General features: G+C 49.4%; 1 protein-coding gene across 2 annotated transcripts in view; it reads left to right on the forward strand.

Annotated features, from left to right (window-relative positions):
- Positions 1 to 16,292, forward strand: part of ZDHHC14 (zDHHC palmitoyltransferase 14) — a 225,979-nt gene that overhangs the window by 129,844 nt on the left and 79,843 nt on the right. For both annotated transcript variants that reach the window (XM_090280023.1, XM_090280025.1), the window contains exon 2: positions 228 to 388. In XM_090280023.1, the coding sequence (XP_090136149.1) occupies positions 228 to 388 (161 nt within the window). The remainder of the gene's footprint in view (positions 1 to 227; positions 389 to 16,292) is intronic.

The following is a 16,292-nucleotide window of genomic DNA, read 5'->3' on the forward strand; positions in this document are numbered from 1 at the left end:
TGAGGGTTGGGGGGCGGGGGGCGTGAGGGTTAAACATTCTCAGGAGAGAAGGGTGGACCTCCCCAGATGTAAATGCTTAGCAGAGATGATTTTTTAATGGAAATCAATTTCACTTCTCTAAACTGAGCTTTAGCTTTTTTGGAAATACAGCCTGCTTACTGTTGATGACTGACATTATCTTTCCTCTCTTTTTCCACTCCCCTCCTGCCTGCCCAACCCATTGGCAGCTGCCCGTACCTAGCGGTGAAAATCACCCCTGCCATTCCCGTGGTTGGTGGCATTCTGTTCTTCTTTGTGATGGGGACCCTGCTCCGCACCAGCTTCAGTGATCCTGGAGTCCTTCCGCGAGCCACGCCTGAGGAAGCTGCCGACCTGGAAAGGCAAATAGGTAACCCTGAAGGTCTGCCCTTGGCCTCTGGCCCCTTCCCACCTGCGCCCAGCCCCGGTGTGGGAGGCCAGGCTGAGGTGCCCGTGCAAGAGGGGCGGGCGCCGGACAGTGACGAGGAGCCAGGGCGGAGCCCCCGAAGTCTTCCTTCGCTCTGCCGCAGGATGACCTGAGTAGGAAATGGGATGTAAAGTGGTCAGAGGTAAGGCCGAGGGCTTGCGGTGCCGCTCCCCCAGGGCACAGCCACTGAGCTCTGTGTCCTGTTGTTTCCATGACATCCAGGTGTCCGCATCAGCCGTGAAGGTCTGTAGTTATTAGCACATCGTAGCCTAACTCAGACTAGTAGAAACTTGGAAAGGCTACAGCTTAGACTACTGTCTGACTTGTCCGGCCCGGGAGCCAGAATTTCTTTATTATGGCATAACAGAGATACATATTTGTGTTATATATCGAAATGAAAGTCCCTTTTTCCTAATTAAAAAGAGAGCTTCTGCTTGCCCTGAAAAGTGTGCACTTGTGGCTGCGTAGCTTTGCTGTGGCACATCGATCACTTGACAAGAGTGGCAGAGGGGCAGTGATGATGCTGTGAATGTCAGCTTAGGCGTGAGACATTGATGGCAGAGACGGTCCTCTCCCTGTTCCTCCGGCTCCGTGGGCTTCCTGGCCCAGCCTCGCTCGGCTGAAAGACGCCCATGTCCACAGGGTAAGGTGACACCAGCGTAGGCCTCAGATGGCAGCGCCTGGTCTGGTCGGCCCTCCCCATGCGCTGAAGCACAGCTGGGTCCTCCTCTGAGCATCTGGCTCCATCCTTCCTCCCTGTCCTGTGGGAGGAGAGCAGTGACGACGTGACAGTGGGGGTGGATGGTTGGTTGTCGGGTGGGCAGCAGCCTTCTTGTGCCCTGAGGCTGGGAAGAAGGGGAAGGAAGATCTATTTCTTCCACTGGGGAGACAGCTTCTTCTCAGTCGTTGCGTCTTGGGATTTCAGGACAGGGCATTCATTCATCATTTAAGGCCTGACATTTATAGCACGTTCATAACTGGGAAAGGCTGCCACTGAACTTGGTCACTTCCAAGCAGGCCTGTGGGGAAGAGGTTGAATGGGAAGAAGTGGCAGAGCCAGGGCCTCGAACCCAGGTTTCCTGCGTGTCGGCCCGCGTTCTTTCCGGGTTGTCCCATCAGAGGGGAGGGAGGGGGGTCAGGGGACTAGAGCTAGGCCCGTGGAAACCGCCCGGTCTGTGCCCACATCCCAGTGGCGTGTATCCAGGAGCCCGACAACCCTCCTCCCGAGGTGCGTGGAGAGCACACGCAGCGCAGCCCCCACGCTGGTCGGAGCGTTGTCCTGCTGTGGTCCCGTTTTCCGTCCCGCCTCCCAGGTCGTGCGCGCGGAGCCTCTGCAGAGTCAGCAGGATTAGGCCCCAGCGGTCTGCCTTCCTTACAGAGGGGCCGAGAAGGTGCCCTGGGGTTCTCTGTTAGAAGCGCAGGTTCCCCGAGGCAGCCTCCATCCACCCTTATTACTACTGAGGCTGGTGAGCAGTTCCCTAAAGTGCATTTAAAAACATTTTTTTATTTTTGCTCACAGTAGATAATTTCAGAGCAGGATTTTTCAACCTAAGTATTTTTTTTATAACCAGCTTTGCCCACATGCCCCCGGAGACTTAGGTTCTGTGAGAGAGCTGGGTGAGGTGCAGCATGAAACCCAGCTATGTTTCCTGTGAAGGACCCAGGGCTGCAGGGAAAGGACTTGGTGCGGCAGAGCTGACCCGCTCGGCACGTCCTCCCCACAAAAGGCAATGACAAAACTGGGCAAAGCAGTCAGAGACCGTCATTGCTCGGGTCTGAAATTGGGCTGTAGTGAGGGGAGGCCATTGAAGAGAAACCATTAAACTTCAGATGACAGCAGCGGGCGCCCGTGGCGTTCTCACCGGAGGCTGCTCCAGCACCCCCCCTCCGTTCCGAGGTGAGCGTGTTCTGCCTGCGGGCCGGCCCCCTCCCTGTCTGCGGGGCTCACTTGCTTTGGAGTGGAGCGTGGGAAACACTAGGACGCTCACCTCAAGAAAAGAAGAGCAAAGGAAACTCAAGCCAGCAGTAGGAAGGAAGTAGTAAAGGCAAGAGTGGAAATCAGTGAGGCTGAAAGATAGTCCTTTGAGGTCAACAAAATTGACAAACCTTAATTAATTATACGAGAGAGAGAGAGAGAGACAAATGACTACAATCAGGAATGAAAGCAGGGACATCACCATCAACCCTTCAGAAATTAAAAAAAGATTTTAACTTTATGTCACAAATTAGACAACTTGGATGGACAAATTCTTGGAAAACCACAATGAAAAAAAAAGATTCAAGAAGAAATCGGAAATCTGAAGAAACCCATAACAAGTAAAGAAATTGGTTGTCCATTTGTAAAAAGATGAATTTGAACCCTCTCCTCACACCATATACAAAATTTAATTCAAAATGGATTAAAGACCTAAATATAAGAGCTAAAAATTTTTAAACTGCTAAAGAAAACATAGGGGAAAATTTTCATGACTTCGGTTTGGGCATAGAGCTTTTTGATATGACATCAAAAGCATAATCTGTAAGAGAAAAATAATGTAAATTGAATTTAATTAAATTTAAAACTTTGGTACTTCAAAAGACACCATTAAGAAAATGAAAAGACAAGGCACACAGTGGGAAAAAATATTTGCAAATCATGTATCTGATAAAGTCTCTTGACTTGTCTCTAGAATACATAAAGATCTCTTCCAACTCAAAAATAAGACAACAACCCATCTAAAAATAGGCAAAGGTTTTAACAGATGTTTTTCCAAAGAAGATATCTGAGTGGCCAATAGGCACAGAAAAAGATGCTCAACATCATTAGTTACTAGGGAAATGCGAATCAAAACCACCATGAGATATCACTTCGTATCCCCTAGAGAGGCTCTAATCCGAAAGACTGACAGAGACAGATGTCGGTGAGCATGTGCACAAACTGGAACCTTCACGCATGGCCAGTGGGGACGTAAAATGGAGCGGCCACTTGGGAAAACAGTTCCCCAGAATTCCTCCAGCAGTTAAGCACAGAGGTGCCCTATGAGCCAGCAAGCCTCTTCCTGGGTAGAAATCCAAGAGAAATGGAAACACGTGTCCTTGTATGTACATTATACTTAACAGCCAAACACTGGACCCAGCCCCAATGTCCATCGGTGGGGAAACTGATGAACGATAAACACGTGGTATATCCTCACGTGGGATACCACTGAGCAATAAAAAAGAGCCAGGTGTAGACGTACGCTGCGCCATGGGTCGACCTTAAAAACATCATGCAAGAGGAAAGAGGCCAGATCAAAAGACCACATATTGTGTTTATATGGCCCTGTGTACCTCACATGTCCAGAAAGAGCAAATCTTTAGAGACAGAAAGCAGATTGGTGACGGCCTGGGCTAGGGGAGGCGTGAGGGCTGACACACACAGACATGACGGAACTCTGTGAAATCCTGGAAATGTTCTGACATTAGGGTGGTGCCAGCTAATACGTCTACTAAAAATCATTCTGGTCCCCACTTACAATGGACGGCAGTTCTGGGGTGTAAGTTATGCCACGACACATGGTCAAAAATAAGAGGGAGGAAGAGAGGAAGGGAGAAAGGAGGAAGGTGGGCTCACCACGGTGGAGCTGTGTGACCTTAGGCGCGTCATACACTTTCTGAACGCCACGCCCCTTGTTCTGATCTGTAAATGGGACAATGACACCCATCCTGCAGGCTCTAGTCAGGGTTGGTCCAGTGGACGGGTGTGCGTTTGGAAGAGAAATTCCCCTCTTCCACACTCAGTTCCTTCTTCACCTCCTGCAAACATAGATTCTCATAAAAAGCGACCTGAAGTGTAATAGGAATAAATGGCAGAGGTGGAGCAGTGCGGGCTGATACTTCATAAGGTGTCCTCCCCTGTATTTCTCAACTGTGGAAAATAAGGTTCTGTTTCAGTGAAATCTTCGCACATTTATTTTGTGCTCTCTAACTAAAGGATGAAAAATGAGACTTGGGAGCTCTTCGTTATTGGGGTTATTAATTCTGATTATCCATAGTACACCTCTGCTTATGGAGCCCGTAATGGCCATTGGAAACCGGCCAACTGAGTCATCTGTTCAAGATTTGCCGAGGATCTGAACAGCTTCCCCCGTCTTCAGCTTTCCGGGGAGGAGGAGGTGGTGGGGAGGAAGCCGTGTGCCTCAGAGTCTGTTGCAAGTCTCTCGAAATGCCTTACATGTCTTTTTTCTGAAAAAACTTCCCCAATAACTTACATCACACTAGAAAGACAACAAATGTCAGCAGGGGTCTGGGGAGGTCTTGCTGGGGTCACTGGCGTCGTCCTGCTTGGAAACTAGTCTCAAAAACTCAATTTTTTTAAGGTTACCGAGGGACGATCAGATACTAAGCAATGGGTTTGGGATGAAAGCATTTTGTTTCAGGTAGGGATAGACCTTTCCAGGGATCAAACCAGGGAAGAGCAGCAGGCCTACCGCCGCTCACGCCTCCTGCATGCGTCCTCTTCCCCGCCGCTGGGCACCGCTAAGGAGGCGAAAGCCAGGGAGTCAGCCCGGGCCGACAGGTGACCTCGTCTGCGTGCTGGGCTCCCAAAACAAGGCTAGTTACTCGGGAAACTCTCCCGTGTCAAAGTAACCCTGACACCAATGAGTGCTGTTGCTTGGTGAGCGTGGAATCAGATCAGGGACACTGGGTGGCCTTTAAAAAGTCTCCTGCGCCATGGCAGAGTCGGAATAATTATCGCCTTCACTCCGCACCGTTTGCTGCCCTGCTAGGGACCACTCTGCTGGACACAGTGCGCGTGTGTGCATATGTGCGTGTGTGCCTTCTCTCTCTGTCTCTGTTGCCCTCCATCTCTTTCTCTCCCTCTCTTTTGTCCCCCTTAGTCCAACTCTCCCCCTCTTCCTCCAGCTCCTCCTCCCCCTCCTCCTTCCCTCCTGCTTCATCTCTCATCCACCCTCCCCCTGCTCTTTTGGTCAAATTCTTATCCAGCGATTTTTCTTGTAAGTACACAGAACCGATCCCCATTTCTAAGGCTGAAGTTCATCTTTCGTTGTTTCCGCAAGTACTCCTTGGACTGGATCTCCTGGAGCGGGGGTCTAGGAAGCGTGACACAGCAGCTCCCTAGGACCCGGGAGGCCAGGGCCCTGGGGGCAGTGCTGGTCCGAGCCACGCAGACAGCTGGTGCCTGGGAGAGCTCCGTGGGGACACGCGGGTGTCAGCACCAGTTTGACTTGCCAGACTCTTCTCCCCAAAGACACCTTAATTCTGTGTTTCAGAGCAGAACCGTTATAATTGCAGTTTTAACAACACCGATGGATTTTTGTTGAAGAACATACTTTCTGAGAACACTATAAAGCTAATTTAAGGCCTTAATCCATTTATTTTATTGCAAAGCTGAACCATTTCCAATTTTCTCCCATTTGCATTTTTATTTTACTAAAATTATTTTTATTGGAGTAATTTCTTTTTCTGTGTAAAATTTATAACAGGTTTTTTTCATTGATTGGGTTTTTAAAATATCATGAATGTTGCCATATATACTTTCTTATAGAACTATTATTTCTACTAAGAAAAATTTTTTTCTGGGGATTGAATTTTTTATCATGTGTATTTTTCAAGCCATTATTGAGTTCTTTTTGTGTTGGTTATTTCTACTGGGAGTATTCGCCATAATATTGCTTTAAGTCTTACGGTTTCTTATTTTTTTGCCTCGTGATTATTCTGCTGGCTCTGGTTGACCTGTGATTAAATCTGTGCACTTTGCAGTCCCTTTGTGTGACGTACGCGCGACGCCCACGCTGCTGGATGTACTGAAAAGAAGAATAAGAAACAACAGGCATCCTAGGTGGTTATTTTGACTGGTTTTGCCAGTTTTCTTTTCAGAAAGTGACATTTTCTGACCATTCCCCCCAGTTCTTATTTGCATTCCCCGACTCACCTCCTAAGTCACCACACTTTGTCCTCTGTGTGACTTTTGTTTGCAGCGGTCACTCCAGTGTCTCGGGCCCACTCTGGAGGCCCCCCCTTGGCACTCTGGTCAGAATGGGGTCACACCGGCCATCACCGGCCTCGCCCCCTGCTGCTCTTGGCCCCCGTCTTTCCAGAGTTATTTCAGTGCCATTTCATTAGCTTTTGGACATGCTGTTCTAGGCACGAGCTTAAGCTTTTACCTGTGTCCATTAAAATAAATGATCTCCTGTGCTTTCCCTGTAAAGTAATTGGTTTATTGGTCCACGATGAACAGGTAGAATCATATTAATAGTTAGTTCCCATTAAGTTCTTGTCTTGTGCCAGGCGTCACGTGAGCTCTTTCTGTAGTGACCTCATTTAATACAGCCGCTCGCTGATGTCCAGTCGGTGCAAACGGCTCTCAGAAAGAAGGGTGCTTTGCCAGAGGTCATGTGACCAGAGCTGGGAGTCCATGCAGGTCCGTGCCCTGAACCTCAGTGCGGCACTGCCCACCACCATCTGCTTGCCTTGGGGAGATTTCCGGGTTTGCTGGAGCAGGGGCACTGCCCGTACCCTGTGAGTTATCGTCTGCCCTCACATTGTCATCACCTTCCACCCTCCCAACTCTCCTGTCCCATCCGCTGCCTCTCAGCACATCCACCATGGCCAGAGGGCCTGGTTCTCAAATCCTGGGCCCAGGCGGGTGGAAAAGGACGAAGGATGGGAAATTCCAGACATCGTGGCACCGCTCCTGGAGCTGCCTGGAGGTGTAGGGGCCCATTGTCCAGTGGCAGTGTTCCTGCTGTCTGGATTCCCCGTGATGCTTGTGAGGGGCTAAGGAGAGTGGGTAGCAGGCGTCTCTCCATGTCTGAAACACCTTCAGGAAGAGAGAAAGGCTTTTGAACAAATTGCCATTCTAGGAATTTTAAAAAAGTAGATTCCTCTCTTGGGGGAAAAGGCTCTAACTGTGCAGTGTGCACCGATGCCCGGGAAGAGGAGGCGGGGTAGCGGGGCAGTGGCTCCCAAGTCAGAATTCCGCCGTGCCTCTTTAAAAAGAAGCCCCAGCCCGGGAGAGCTGGGGTCCAGATGTCACCGTCGCAATAATGGTATTTGGGGAAATACCGCAAGATTAGGATGGGTTTAGTTCTGAGGCAAGAAAGGAGCCGGAGATTCTGTTTTTCCAAAGGGTTTGGAAGGTGGGTGTTTTTCATCCAGGAAGGCCCCTAGGGCCTCTGTGACGTCTCCTTCCCACAGAAATCCCCGTCTGTGGGGGTGCACACCGCGTGGGACGTGAACTCAGTTTCTGATGTGTTTACTTACTTGTGAGGTTGGGATGTTGGCGCAGTGTGGTGGGCACAGTGGAGGATAATGGCAAAGACAACCACCCGCAACTCTGTCCTCGGATGGGTGGCTTGGTGGGTGGCAAGCGGTACCTTCCCCCTCCTTCCAGGAAAAGGAATTTAGACAAGGGAGACTCCAGCTCAATGAGGCCACGCTTTCGAGCTCACACCGCACTGAGCCTGGGATCCAAATCCCTAAACCCACGGAGGTATTTTAGTGGCTTCTGTAACTCCCACCCTGAATCTGCTGGGTGTCTCTCTTAATCTAGTTGCCAGTGCGACTTAGACATGTGCACCGATGTAAGATTGGAATCGTTTCGTAGAATTGGAACCCTCCCGAAAAGCAACGGTCTGTCTTTGTTTCAGATGAGCAGAGTCCATCTCTCTCATTCTGAGCCCCGATGTGACATTCTTTGAAGTTTGTGTTCAATTGGCAAAATGATGGCACAGAGCAATGTTAGCATGCTTTGCTGAAAAAGAAAAGAAGGGCACTATAATGATAGCCCTTCCTTTCCCAAGGCCACGGAAGTGGGAGGGATGAGGAGGACGTCAACCGCCAGGGAGCAGGGGAAGCCAGAGGCCTCAAGGAGGGAAAGTGAAGAATCAAATAGCAGGAAAGTGTGGAAAAATTGGGACCGTGGTTCAAGAATACGGCCCAAGGCAAGAGCAGGTGGTCTGCCGCATGTTGGTGGAGATGGAAGGCCCACCTTTACCTAGCTGGGGCCTCTGAGATGCTGCTGATGCATAGAACCCTTTGAGCTAATAAAAGGGCTTTCAGACTCCAGGCCTGCTGGCCTGCTGCAGTGCTCTGAGTCACAGAACATTCCAGCAGTCAGGATCATCCCGGACAACCCCCTCAGTTTACAGACCAGGAAACTGAGGCTCGGAGGGAGACAGGTACGAATCTACCGGTGCTCACACAGAGCTAATCAGGGACAGTCCCTGGACTCTGGCCCTGGGGTCCTGACTCCATGCCAGGTCCTAGACCTCTCCTTGGACTTTGTTGCTTCTGAAACCAAATCCCTAAATGCTGGCTACTGAAAGTGAGGGCCACGGAAGAGCCACATCGAAACCACTGGGGGGCATATTAGAAAAGCAGAGCCTCAGGCCCCAGCCTAGCGACTGACCCAGCCTGCATTTTAAACAAGACTGCTGTGGTTCTGTGAAAGCTGAGAAGCACAGCCTCCATGCCTTTCCACCTCCAGGCGGTGACCAGTGACCGTGACCTGTGGCTGAACCTGGGACTTCCTCTCTAGCACTCAGCACCTGCTTCCCCTCCTCGGAAGCTCTCAGGTCATATTTTCAGGAGTTTGGCAAAGTACAGATTCATTCACTTTGAGCATTCAGTGTAATAATCTCCCTGCAGTACCTGTAAGTGGGATCTTATTCTTTATTATTACTTATTAGTAACTATGTTAATAAATACCTTCTGTTTAGATAGTGCTTTACCGACTTCAAAGTCCAGATATGTTTTTCTTAGAAGTAAGGCAGGGTATGTCCAGAAAGTATCCAGCCATGTACTTTGAAAAATAGAGACATTTATTGAAGAAGATACAAGATGCAAGAAACATGGTACATAGGACAATGACGCCTCAGTCCCCTTCAAAGTAGGCACCTTGGGATGTCACACAGTTCTCCCAATCGCCATCAGCTGCCCCATTGTATTTTCCTGAATCTCATCAATGGTCTGAAATCTCTTTCCTTTCCAAAGTGACTTTGGGAAAAGCTAGAAGTTGCAGTGCTCCACAGCTGGGCTGTAGGAGGGTGCTGAGTCACCTGGGTGATTTGATGTTTTGCAAAAAAACTGCATGAGACGTGACATGTGAGCGGGTCCCTTGTCGTGATGAAGCTGCCAGTCACTAGCTGCCCATAGCTGTGGCCTTCTGAAGCATCTGAATAGTTTCTGCGGAAGAATAGTCAAGCTTAACACAAAATCTGATGCAGATCCATTGCTCTACTGACTCAGTCATTTTGAATGTGACGGCCACACAGGACACATGCTCACTCAACGGCATCTACCACCCCCACTGACTGGTACAGTGAAGTCATCATTGTTCATGCATGTGCATTCCAGTCCCCTGTCCTTGGCTGCCAGGTTACATCAATGTCGAGCAGACTGTTATCATTGTAGTAACAGTGGCTAGAGATTTGTTGGACAGACCTCATAAACTATGTGGCTATGGGCACAGGCTCTATAGCTAACTTGACTGATCCTGGATCCCAGCCTTTTCACGTGCTGTGTGACCTTGAGAAGTGTTTTAACTTCTCTGGGCCTTCATTTCACTGCATGTACCATACACACACTGAGTGCAAAGATCCATTCCAGCATTATCATTCTGATTCTAGAAATAAATCCTTCTTCCTCTTTAGCTTGACTAGGGAAGTCCAGGAATCTAAATACTTCAGAAGGTTATTTAGTGTGTTCAACTACTTAAACTGGAGGAAAGATCTATTCTGTTGATAATTTTAGAATGCAAAGCCACATGCAGACCCTTGTAAATTCAACAAGTAAAGTGTAGGTGCTGCACAATAAGTGAGATATTGAAATGACTCACTGGAATATTACTGTCATTATTGCTTAAACAAATACCTTGGGACGGTGAAGCAAGAGGGTGGCACAATAGCTCTTTTGAGTGAAGACGTGAGTCAGTCCATCAGTAAGGTTCTAGAGGGAAGTCACTTTATCCAGGAATTGGCAGGGCACGCTGGGCCGAGATCCAGCCACAATGGAGAGGCCGCTGGGCGTGAGGAGGGGAGGCCAGAGGAGCTTTTCAGAGGAGAAATCCCCCCGGAGGAGGTGAATCAGAGGAGTGCCTAGAAGTGGGAGGCATTTTCTTATTGCGAATGTGGAGTAGCAGGAAAGGCAGCTCAGGAACCGAAGGAAACGAAGGACTCAGTGAGCAGGAAGGAAATGGGCCTGGCGTGGAGGCGGGGGCGCTGAGCATGTGCAGGGAGGGGCCCGGCCACACTGAGTCACAGAACAAGATGAAAGGACCAGGTGTGCCAGGGCTTCGGCTTTTCTTTTCTCTCTCTCTCTCTCTCTCTCTCTCTCTCTCTCTCTCTCTCTCTTTCTCTCTCTCTCTTTCTCTTTCTTTCTTTTCTTTTCTTTCTTTCTTTCTTTCTTTCTTTCTTTCTTTCTTTCTTTCTTTCTTTCTTTCTTTCCTTCCTTCCTTCCTTCCTTCCTTCCTTCCTTCCTTCCTTCCTTCTTTCCTTCCTTCCTTCCTCCCTTCCTTCCTTCCTTCCTTCTTCCTTTCTTTCCTTCTTTCCTTCTTTCCTTTCCTTTCTCTCTTTTTCTTTCCATCTTTCTTTCTTTCTCTCTTTTTCTTTCACAGACTAGGGAGCCATCCCACACTTCGCTTCCTAATAAACATCTTCATGTTTTGTGGCTGGAGTCTGGACTAGGGACATGATTTAGCCAAGAGCCACTGCCAAACAACCTGCTCTTGGGGTCTTGCTTGGCCCTTCCTGTTGCGGATGCCGCTGCATCATTGATGTGCGCGCATCCTCCGTGAGCCCAGAACTTTATATGCCGTCTTCGGGGTCGGTGATGTTAACTAACACATTGCATATGGGTGGCGAGAATTCTCGTCATTTCTTAAAAGCATTTAAATTCCCCGGTACGCAATGTGTTAATGAAACGGTGCCATGACAGTCACCCTCCGGCACTTGGTTGTAATCAAACCAACTCACAGTGGGCTTTCCAAGTGAACTTCCTCCTTTTCTTTGGAGCTGAATGCTGTAAAGAGGGGACTTATAGCCAGTTTTGTGGGGGTCCATCTCCCTTCCCTTCTGTGCCCTAGAAAACGCAAGTCTGCGTTGTGGGAGACAGAGCAACAGTGTTCTGTATTTCTTGTAGATAAGTTCTGACACTCAGAGGGGTCGCCCAAAAACACAAGCAGAGTGATGAAGGCTGCGTGGTCCAGAGTTGGATGTGGGCAGGGGACTCAGCGGTGGTCAGTGCACAGAGGCCAGACGGTACATGGGAGAGAGGACGGGGGAGGTGTAGGGGGTGCCGGCGGGGAGGTGGTGGGGTCCTCTGGGGGGGCCGGGGGGCTCCTCTGGTCACCACGCGGGGTAAGGAAAAAATTCCTCCCGCTTGTCATTTACCCAGATTTCCCTTCCGAGGCTCCTATAGGAAAATTTTGGCTTACTAGAAGGGAAGACCATTTATTTGGAAACTAGATTAACACCTTCTGGCAAACGGAACTCCCAGTGGGCGAATGCCATGTTACATACTGTCAGACTTCGGAGCATGCAATTTAAAAAACCTGTGTTCCTTGCAGGATGGAAACTTGAAGTCCAAGGGTCCTTGAGTGAGTTTTTGGGCGGTTGCTCCTTACACTCAATAGGAATCAATAGACTAGAAAGAGGCTAGAATCTCCAGTGGCCCTGACAAAATAAAAGACGCTTGCAGTGGTACTGATCGGCTTGCCCAATAGACATACGATGCAGGCCACACGTGTGATTGCAGATTTTCTAGTAGTGACATTTCAAAAACAAAAGGAACAGATGGAATTAATTTTAATAATATATTTTAATCCAGCGTCTCCGAAATATCACTTCAACATGCATTCAATATTCGTATGGTCTTTCCTGCGTGTGGTCACACTTCCAGCACATGTTCATAAAGACCAGCTGCGTCCCAAGTGCTCAGTAGGCGCCTGTGACTAGTGACTGCCATCCTGGACAGCACAGATGTACATGACAAAAAGACCGGACCTAAAGGGTTATTGGGATCTCTCAGAATTATCGAGATTGTTTATCCTATTTTGGGTTATTTGAAAGAAGAGCTGGGTCAAGTGTATTTTAACGTCATCACTCGTTTTTGAAGAACTCATAACCTTCGTCCATTCACTCACTCATTGAACATGTATGTATTGAGTACTTACTGAGTACTAGGTCCTGTGAGAATGGTACGTTGCGCTCTTAACAGGGTTCTTCTTCTTCTCTCAGTTTCTGTCAGTGTAACTGTGAATTTATAAGCAATGGAATCATCTGAAATACCCAAACAGATTCGTTGCTATTGTTAGTTATCAGGGTCAACTTCCATGCTACTTGAGCAGGCACTGGTTCTTGAACTTGAGTGTGCAGCCGGATCACCTGAAGTTCCTGCTAAAACAGACTGCTGGGCCCACCCGCATCCAGCGTTTCTGCGGCAGGGGGTCAGGGCTGTGGCCCGATCATCTGGATTTCTGACCAGTTCCCAGGAGTTGCTAACGATGCTGGGCTGGAGGCCACCCTTGGAGACTCACGGGGTGACAGGCAGTTCCCCCTTGAAGGTCCTGCACCTTTTATTTATTCCCCGTGTCTGAGGGCAGAGCTGAGCGTCTCTGGAAGGTTGAACAACCACAAGATTCACGCGTCTTTTATAGGGCTTAGTTGGGGAATGGGTGGACCGTCTTCCTGAGGTCTGTTTTCTGAGGTACAGATGTAGTGACCCAAATGGCAACTTCCTTGAGAAACTTACGTAAGAACAATAGCCGGACTGAGGGAAGCTTCCTAGGCTTTTGCTTTGGGGGCCAGCATCACAGATTATGGCCGAGCAAACCCCTCTCTGTGTAGACCCACCGAGAGCAAAGGACTGGGTAGCTGTCCTTGAACGCCTGCCCCGGACTTCCAGAACTCAGATTTGAACTCGGGGGAGAGAGGTCGAGAAGAGTATCCCATGGTTACCAAAGCCTTAGGGGGCCGTGTACCTGCAGAGCACATAGGAGACATCCTTTCACCTCCTGTCCGAGGACAGCAGGCCCCTAAAGCCAGCTGTAGCTGTTGTCATTCCCAGACCACGCGGGACTGCTGTGTTCTTGTGTGTTTTGTCTAGGGATGTTCAAAGCCAGAGTCCCCATAGGAGGACCTGTGGGACCCAAGCTGTGACTCTTCTGCCCTGACTCGGTATAAAGGGTGCCTTTGGGAGAGTGAGAGGTGGGCCATCCCAGGCATCAGTGAGGCCAGAACTTTCTGACTGGGCCCTGGTGACACTCCTGTCATACCCCCGACTCTGCCTGGTAACCTCCCATCCTTGGTTTGTGTTTACTTTGTGTGATTGGACTGTGGTTCCGGCCTGCTTTCCTGAACTCGGGTTGCTGGCAGACGTTGTCTAAAGAGATGGCACACCTTTTCTCTCTTAAGTCAGAGGCCTGTTATGTAATGATGGTTATAAATTCTGCCTACAAGGTGTGTTCCCCAATAGATTGGAGTTGTAGGCTTTTCAAGCCAGTGACTAAACATGGGTGTTTGGGATGGGGCTGCCCTCCTGTTCTCCATGGCGACGCTACTCGCCACTGTGCAGGGAAGGAGTTTTTAAGGGTTACAGGGGAATGCCATGGCTGCCACCTGCCTTTCCTTAGTTCCCAACCAGGGGCAGGAGTGGGTTCAGGGCATGGCTACCTGCGCTCTGACTAAACCCGAGGACTTGCAGGGGCTGCCACCAGAGGTGCAAGGGGAGGGATGGTCTTTTCTCCCCCATTATTTAGTTATCATTTCTCCAGGACAGACCTGTGACAGACTAGGGGACACTGGCCAGGGGTCCCGGTCCCCTGGGTCTGTTCCCCTGTGCCCGAAATGACTCCGCATCCACTTCAGAGCATCGATGCACCTTCTTCCACCACCATTCCCGTTTTCCAAAGAGAGAGACATTTCCTCTTACATGCAGACGACCAGGTTTTGCTGTCATACATGGTAATCCTGTGACTATGAATGGAAAGGTCAGGTTTTTAGAAGAAAACACAGAAGTGACACCCGTCGCGAACACGTTGCCTGTGTGGTTGTGACCGGTGCCCCCAGCCCTCCTGTAGGGGGACAAGCTTTTGGTTGGTGACCACAAAGAGAGACTTCTGCATGTTGCTCTCAACGAGTGCAAATGTTTCAAACATTTAATGTGGCTATTTGTTGTCTTGTGATGACAAACCCAGGATATTTCATGAAAAATATCCCCGGCTGGCTGTTTAGGTAGAAAATTAATTATTATCAGTAATCAGTCTACTTTAAGCTTGGCACCATCTTGTTCTTTTTTTTTTTGTTTTCTTTTGTTTTGTTTCTCTTTCTTCTTCTTTTTTTTTTTTAGATTTTGTTTATTTTTAGAGAGAAGTGAAGGTGGGAGAAAGAGAGGGAGAGAAACATCACTGTGTGGTTGCCTTTCCCATGCCCCCATCTGGGGACCTGGCCTGCAACCCAGGCACGTGCCCTGAGTGGGAATCGAACTGTCAACCCCTTGGTTCGCAGACCTGCACTCAATCCACTGAGCCACACCTGCCAGGACCCATCTTGTTTTTTGTTTTTTTAAAGATTTTATTTATTTTTAGAGAGGGGCAAAGGGAGGGAGAAAGAGAGGGAGAGAAAAGTTGATGTGCAAGAGATACAGAGATACATTGATTGGTTGCCTCTCACATGCCCCCCAGCTGGGGACCTGGCCCACTGCCCAGGCCTGTGCCCTGACTGGGAATTGAACTGGCGCCCTTTTGGTTTGCAGGCCAGTGCTCAATCCACTGAGCCACACCAGCCAGGGCTCAGCACCATCTTAAGTATTTTGGAAAAATCAAAAGAAATCTAGCTAGAGGCTGGCATACTCAAGTGAAACCACTGAGGGCTTAAAAAAAAAAAAAACAGAAATTTATTTTCTCTCAGTTCTGGAGGCTACAAGTCCAAGATCAAGGTGTTGGCAGGTTTAGTTTCCCCTGAGGCCAAGAAGGCTTTTTAAAAAAGAAACAGAGGAACATCAATGAGGACAGATGACCGCAATGCAGGTGTGCAGTCTTTGTATTAGTGACAATCTGGGCCAGAGAATTCTTTGTGGCAGAGGCCGCGGGGGAGTATGGCATCCCGTGTTTGCAGATGCCTCCCCAATAGCCACTAGATGCCACTAGCACACCCACCCCTGAATTGTGACAATAAAATTGTCTCCTGACAGTGCCAAATGTCCCCTGGGGGGCAAAATCACCCTGGAGGAGAACCTGTGCTATAATGTGAACTGAGTTTGGGAGCCGGAACCGTGAGCCTAGGAGAGGATCGGGAGAGATGAACCCACGGGTTGCCGTCTGGAGAAAATGAATCTGATCTGGGTTTCAAAAGACAGGATGATAAGGGAAAGAGTTGCCTAGGGAGGCGGTATTTGGGGGCAGGGTGGGGAGGCCGAGAAAAGGAGAAGGGGAGTGTTGTTTCAGAAACTGGTGGCTGCAAGGGAAATGCAGGGCCCGCTCTAGGTTTCTCTGGCTGCCAAGGGTGGTGGACAAGAGTGAAGGGTACGGAGTCCTGAATTTGGTCAGTGTTGGGCAGGTGATGGCCGCTCAGTCCGGAGTTCAGCAGGCCAGGAGACAGGAGCAGGAAGGGTGAGAATGGCTAGGACGCCTGTAGCGCAGACTGTGCGCCTGGCCGTGTTCTCGACAGTTTCAGACGTTAATGGAATCCTCTGGGCAGTCCTAGGAGGCCGGGGCTATTGTTGTTCTCAGTTTACAGCTGGAGAAACTGAGGTATAGAGAGAACAGGTACTTGACAAGAGTCTCAGCGAGGCAATGGCAGAGCCATCAGAGCCACTGCCGCAACCTCTCTGGTTGCCGAGACCATGTTCCTCCCTGCACAGGGTGAGT

The sequence above is a fragment of the Furipterus horrens genome, unplaced genomic scaffold, assembly GCF_987537825.1.
Source record: "Furipterus horrens unplaced genomic scaffold, mFurHor1.1.pri manual_scaffold_6, whole genome shotgun sequence".
Lineage (NCBI taxonomy): Eukaryota > Metazoa > Chordata > Mammalia > Chiroptera > Furipteridae > Furipterus > Furipterus horrens.